This window comes from Lathyrus oleraceus, chromosome 1 (assembly GCF_024323335.1).
Source record: "Lathyrus oleraceus cultivar Zhongwan6 chromosome 1, CAAS_Psat_ZW6_1.0, whole genome shotgun sequence".
In the NCBI taxonomy this organism is placed as follows: domain Eukaryota; kingdom Viridiplantae; phylum Streptophyta; class Magnoliopsida; order Fabales; family Fabaceae; genus Lathyrus; species Lathyrus oleraceus.
Window position 1 is genome coordinate 422,295,430 of NC_066579.1, and position 7,279 is coordinate 422,302,708.

At 34.7% G+C, this 7,279-nt stretch overlaps 1 protein-coding gene across 1 annotated transcript; it reads left to right on the top strand.

Annotated features, from left to right (window-relative positions):
• Positions 1–2,860: 2,860 nt before the first annotated feature.
• LOC127078601 (adenylate isopentenyltransferase 5, chloroplastic) lies at positions 2,861–5,184 on the top strand. The gene is made up of 2 exons (XM_051019043.1): positions 2,861–3,090; positions 3,964–5,184. The coding sequence occupies exon 2, from the start codon at positions 3,971–3,973 to the stop codon at positions 4,991–4,993; it is 1,023 nt and encodes a 340-aa protein (XP_050875000.1). The 5' UTR covers positions 2,861–3,090; positions 3,964–3,970; the 3' UTR covers positions 4,994–5,184.
• Positions 5,185–7,279: the final 2,095 nt, after the last annotated feature.

A 7,279-nucleotide genomic window follows, 5' to 3' on the forward strand; every position in this document is an offset into this window, starting at 1 on the left:
ATAATTACTTTTCCTCTAGTTGTGCGAACCTTCAACATTAGGAACACACTTATTAATTTCTCGCACATTCTTCTCAGCATTTCTCTCCTCAGCTTTTATGTAACATTCCGCCCCGGTGACCACCTCTGCTAACGAAAGTGTTGGCTTATAGGCGAGAGACTCATTCAAGTTCCACGTCTTAATTCAATTTTGGAGCGCTCCCATAAACATTTCTTGGTTTAGTGGGACGTCCCTGATGGTGGCTTCATTAAAATGGGCGAGATAGTCCCTCAATGATTATAAGGGACCCAATCTTATGTTGAACTGGATGGTAGTGTACATTTTCCTGTGGCAGTTAGTAGCAAATTATTGTATGATTTTCCTCGCCATCTCTTGATAGTTGGATACGAAAGTTCGGGGAAGACCCATATACCATCGTAGGGTGGCATCCCTGAAGGTTCCAGATAGTAATTTGCACTTCAGAGAGTCAAGTGCTTTGATTATGGTCATCTGAGTGTTAATGGAGGCGACATGCTCATAGGGGTCAGTTTTCCCATCAAAATTTGCCAGTGAGGGAGGCTTGAATCCTTAAGGGACGAGTGCTTCCTATATTTTGTCTGAGAGTGGATGGGGATCCAACACTTACATCTCCTATGGGGGTTGTTCTATTATTGGCGTTGTTGGATGTTGAGGACGTCGTCCTATAGGGTTTGATTCTTACGGCATAGTTCGTCCATGGAAGCATGTATCTCCGATAAGGCATTAACATCACTACTACCATTGGTACCTTCCTAAGTAGGTGTTAGGGTTCTCCTGTTGTCCATGGATGAGAATGTCTAGGTACAAGAGTGGAGGGTAGCAATGAGTATGGTGATTGTATCGAAGAAGGTGTGGCTCAAGTTAGTTTTACTGGGGCGACATTGTACTTGTCAAATAGTATAAGTGTGCATGGTGTCTCTATGAGGGTATGAGATACTTAGAGTTCTTAGTAGGTTTATAACAATTTAGGTTGGTATGTACTTGCCCGCGACAACGCAAAGCTCTGTATGATGATGTTATATTGTTTGCGGCTATCTGAGAGGTCAGCTCATGTGAGGTGAGAGTCTATATATACAAGTTTGTTACTTTAGGTATTTTGTGTCAGTTATCACCTATCTTCTCTCGGTTAAGGGGGAGATATTTATAGAGACCTTTGGGCCTAGAGCTTAGGAAACTCTTGGAAGATGTAACCGCCCCCTAGACTAGGGAAAATTGTTGACTACCTACATCTTAGGGAGTAGTGGTATGACCCTTTCTTATATTCTTATATTACAAATGTGAAAGTAAAGGTATTATCCACATACCCTACCCCAATGGCAAGTCCGCATTTTCGATGAAAATGTCGCCCGGGACGACGTCATGTTAGGAGAGGACCTCTGAGTCGTCCTTGTTTGTGACTCTCACAAATATAACATTACAAATGTGAAGTTTGATTTCCCTCGTTATGCTAAAGTAGAAGTATAACAAGTCTATTAGCTCATTCATGAATCATTTCAATGATAAGACATTTTAGAACAATAAACTAAACATAGTCACGACTCCATGCACAATGGTAATAGATCTCAAGCCTTGTTCTTTTTATAACTCATTAGAACGATAACCATCTGATATGTTAGATGATCTCGGGACCCTAGAAAGAAGACCCCACATAAGATGATCTCGGGACGATGGAAAATTCCACATATCAATAAAGGAATATCTATAGAGAAGAATGGAGACTAGACCTCATTTTCCTTTTTGATTTTGACCTAAGAAGAGGATATAACGATCGAGGGAAGTATGTAGACTGATTTGGGATTTTTTACTTAACTTAAAATAGTTTTCCCTTAAATTCCAAAACCATCAAAATAAGCATTTTAATTCCTACCACCACCGACCGATATCGACCACCACTATGATCACCATTGATCATTTCCACATCCACCTTTAACTTCCAATCTAACAACCACCCACTACAATTATGAACACCACTTTCAATTACTATTTTGACCACTGACAACTCCCACTTCGACCACTACCACCCATAAGTATGTCCATTGTAGGTCACCTCTTAATTCTACACTCGATCATCAATTCTACACCACCAACCATCACTCTGGCCACATCTAACTACCACTTTGATCACCCATATGATAATCACCCATCACTTCTTTAATTTCCGATAATCAATCAGACTATCACTTTGAGTATTGACCATCACCATTTTGACCATCGTTGACCATCACTATAATCACCATCGATCATCACTTTCTCCTAAGATCACCAATTTTCCGCCAACGACCATCACTTCATCCACCTTCAATCACTAATACTACCACCATCCCCAACCACCGTTAATCACTACTGCATTTATCTACGGTCACCAATCCAACTACCCTCTCACTTTCACTTCGAACACCAACAATCACCCATATGACCAATACTCTAACCATCAATAATCATCCGTTCTATAATTTTTAATCAACACTCTATGCATCTCCAATTATCAATCCAATTGTCGTTGACTATCACTACAACCACGTTAAAATATCACTCTGACCACCAACTACCGTTTTAAGTACGGTAAATGACCTCCACTTGCAATCACTATTATTAAAATCACTATTACTAAATACTCTAGTTTATCTTTTTAACAATAACTTTATGTTAACTTCAAAAAAGAAAACAAAAACAATTATCCGAAGCTCTCAAAGGTTACATCTTAGGTCTAGTTCTCAGCCCATTAATTGTATAGAATCTCGGTCCCATTAGAAGGTGGAGAGAGATACTTTTATAATAATAGAGCCTATAAATAACCTACAGGCCGAAATAATAACAATGATATAAAAACCATTTGAATAATCAACTCATTCTCATTCTTGTTAATTTTAAGTGGGCCATATATTCCATGTTTCGTATAAATATCAGCATTCAATCTTCCTTTGCTTCACCAAAATATTAACTCATCAGTGATCACTCATAATTGTCCTAAGAGCTTCAATTTAAGCCATTAGAGCCTCCTCTTCACAAAATCATCCTCTCTCACTTTACGTACTCCTTCACTCAATCTCCAACTTTTTTTTTACACTGACGGTACGTACACATAAATACACCATATATATCTCTATTGATTTGATCTTCAAATTATGACTAAAATAATTCATTATTACTATACTTTACTAGATAAAAAATATCCACTGCTTCTCTGTTTTGATAAATATCAAAGTAAATATCTGCTATAATTCTCCTTCATATAAGTCTTAAATATCGCTTAAAGACTAAGCTCGTCTCTGTTAGCACTTTCCTAATCTCACTTATGTATTTAGTTGTGATTTTTTTTATAATATAACTTTTTCTTTATTTTAATAATGTAATAAAGTTATATCCTTTCAACTTTATGTCTAATGATGTTACAATTACAAAACAAATTCTTATCATTATCACCTTGTGTTTTTTTTGTATAATCTCTCGAGTTGAAAAATACTACGATATTAGTTAAGAAAAATTACACTCATCATATTTTAAAATGAAACTGACACTCATTTAGTTTTTAAATAGATATTAAACTTTTCTAACTTAATATATATATATATATATATATATATATATATATATATATATATATATATATATATATATATATAACGAAAATTTTAGTGAAAAGAATATATAAATAGTATTTATCTACTATTTTTGACATTTTATTAAAAACTTTCGTTAGTTTATAATTGATTAGTGTATATTTTAAAATTAAAAAACTGTTTGTGATATTTTAACCGACTTAGGGTGGTGAGTATGATTTTAATTTTAATTTTAATGAATAGTATTCACCAATAAAATTTTGTAACAAATTGTTTGTAAAGTAATGTCCCATTATGAGATGTTAAAGTTATAGTGCAATTGATGATTTTATATATGGTGATGGTGACTAATTAAATATTAAAAAATGATTTGGTCAACTTGCAGAAGAAAAATGATTATCCCAGTGGCAGCAACATCATCCTCTGCCTGCAAACAAGAATTGCCTCTAATAAATTTCCAAAAGGGACTCACCAAAATGGAGTCATTATTTCACAATAGAAACAAAGATAAGGTGGTAGTGATAATGGGGGCCACAGGTACTGGAAAGACCAAATTAGCCATAGATTTGGCCAAACATTTTCAACCATCTGAAATTGTTAATTCAGATAAAATACAAGTTTATAAAGGTCTTGACATAACAACAAATAAGGTAACAGAACAAGAATGTGATGGGGTCCCACATCATCTTTTAGGTTCATTTGATCCTACAACAAACTTCACTGCCAATGATTTTTGTTACCATGCTTGTTCAGCTATTGATTCAATTGTGCAAAAAGATGGGTTGCCTATTATTGCTGGTGGTTCAAATTCTTATTTAGATACCTTGGTGAATCATTGTAGTGAATTTAGGTTAAGGTATGAGTGTTGTTTTCTTTGGGTTGATGTTGCACTTCCTGTCCTTCATTCTTCGCTTCAATCGCGTGTTGATCGCATGATTGAAGCTGGTCAGGTAGATGAAGTTCGTGAGTTTTTTGATCCTTCGGGTGATTATACTAAAGGGATTCGAAGAGCTATTGGAGTGCCTGAATTTCATGATTTTCTTACTGCAGAAGCAAATTCAGCCGATGAGAGAACTAAGAAAAAGCTTCTTGAAGCCGCTATTACTAGGGTTAAGATTAATAATTGCACTCTTGCAAATCGACAACGACAAAAGATTCAAAGATTAAATGGAATGTGGAAAAGAAGCATGTATCGTCTTGATGCCACTGAAACAATCATTAGAAGTGGAACACGTGCTCGAAAGGAAACATGGGAGGACCAAGTACTCTCAAAGAGTCTTATAATCCTCTACAACTTCCTTTATGGTGAAACTCGTGTTTGCTCGAGAAATGTTTCACCTAAAAATATAATTGACGCTCTTTCTGGATCACAGCCGACACTAACATTGTCGGCGGTCGCGGCGGCCACCCATTAAAGGCGGTGTGATAAAAATCTCCATACAAAGGTTGCACAATTGACATGTTTGGGCACATCATTGAATTCACATAGTTTTTGGTTTTTTATTTTATTTTTATTTTTACTTCTATTTTGGGTGATTTTATAAATATATAATCTTTTGTTCAACTTCTTGACCGTTATATGAAAAATGTATTTTTTGTTTTAGTTCTTTTGGGTTACATTGGGAATGGAATATTAGAGTGTATTACATATAAATTATGAATTAAGTATGTTAATGGAGCATAGAATATACAATCCTTATTTTAATTTCTTGGCTGGAGCATAGAATATACGATTCTTATTTTAATTTCTTGGCTAATATTGTTAGATGGCTTACACGATAAAAATGCTTGTTAAATTTAATACGGGCGACAATTTAAAATGTTGAATGGATAATTTGTTTTGCCACATGAGCTGTGTTGGGTAACTTGACTTTAGAGTTATTTCACAAATTGAAGAATTAAAGAGAGATAAAAATAATTTTGAGAGAAGAGTGTGTTGATACATAGAGATATTGAAAAAACCATAACCAACTAACTATAATAGAGATGTTGTGACATTGGCTTGTGATGCAAGTCAAACTTGCAACACTTCGAAATTGCGACTAAATCAAAAATACAAAAATTATGGATTATATTTCTATTGTTCTTCCTAATTTATATTTCATAAGCTTCTCATTATCATCAGTCCTTTGAATCATTCAAATTATTCTTGTTTCAAAGATTTATTTAGAATATCTGAAAGTTGTAACTTAGTCCTTTAATATTCAATTTTCAACTTTTCTATGCCAACTTAGTCTCTTAGGAAATGATATTTTTTCGTCTGTGTTTATTCCCAGAAATTATGGGATAGTTTGCTAAATCAATCGATGATTTATTGTCCACTAGCAAATTGATATTCACAATATTACTTACATTAAACTTCTCCAATATTATTTCAATCCACAATGTTTGCCATACAATATAAGAGACTGCAACATACTTTATCTTACATGATCATAAGGTCACAATTCCTTTGCTTATTTGAGTTCCATGAAATTGGAGCTGCTATAACCATGAATAAGTACCATGTTGTACTTTTCCTATCATCTTGATCACCACTCTAATGTGAGTCAGAATATCTGTAGACTTTGGCCACCATAGTTTTCTTCTAATGCAAGAAAACTCCATGCTTTGTGTTCATAATTTACATTCCTAGAAAGTAAGCCAAAATTTATAAGTCTGGCATTTCAAAAGCATTCTTCATGTTGGCCTTGAACTTGGATAATCCAATATCATTAGAATTTGTCACCAATCGATCATCCACATAGAGACATAGGATGACTTAGTCTTTAGCATTTGATCATTTCACATAAACTCCATGTTCATATGAGCACTTATTGAAACCTAAATTTAGAATGAAGCCATGAATCCTCGTGTTTCATGCTCTAAGTGCTTGCTTCAATATATACAATGCATTTCTCAATTTTTATACAATTTTTTCTCGTCCCTTTATTTCAAAATGTGGTGACTGCTTGACATATACCTATTCTTCTAATGGTTTGTTTAGAAAGGTTGACTTCACATCCAGTTGATACATTTTCCAACATTTATATGTTGCAATGGGAACTACAAGTCTTATTGTTTCAAGCCTAGCCACTGGTGCACAGACTTCATTGAAGTTAATTCCATCCTTTTGAAGAAATCCTTTTTCCACCAATCTTTCCTTGTACGTGGCAATTTCACCATTTGGTCGCATCTTCAACTTGTAAACCCACCTTACACTATAGTTTCCCCCCCTAAATGCTTGATTAGTTCCCAAATTTTAATCTTCTCAATTGACATGGGCTCTTCCTTCATGGAACCTTCCCAATTCTCATCTTTCATGGCTTGATTGTGATCAATTGGTTTTGACCCATCCATCATGGCTTCTTCAATCAGGTATCCATTATCACTTATGGCTTGGTTAGGGAATCTTTCACTAGAAATCAATCTACGTGTTTGAGTTCTGACCCTAGTTGGTCTTCTCACTTCTTGAGAGCATCCCTAGTTTCTTAGTCATTTTGAGTACTGGTGTTGATGTGGCTTGGACTTTCACTTTCTTGCATTGGAATACTTGGTTCTTTTAAACAATTTCACACTTTTCCTTCATCAAATTATAGATATCTACTTATTAACACCTTATTCTCATTTGGTGAGAATAATTCATAGGCACTTATGGAGTGGTAGCCAACCAAAATAATGAATTAACCTCTATCATTTAGCTTTTTGTGAGCTGCTCAAAT

Bases quoted from the DNA above. Each gene is read 5' to 3' on its own strand.
- LOC127078601 (XM_051019043.1), top strand. From the start codon at position 3,971: ATGATTATCCCAGTGGCAGCAACATCATCCTCTGCCTGCAAACAAGAA.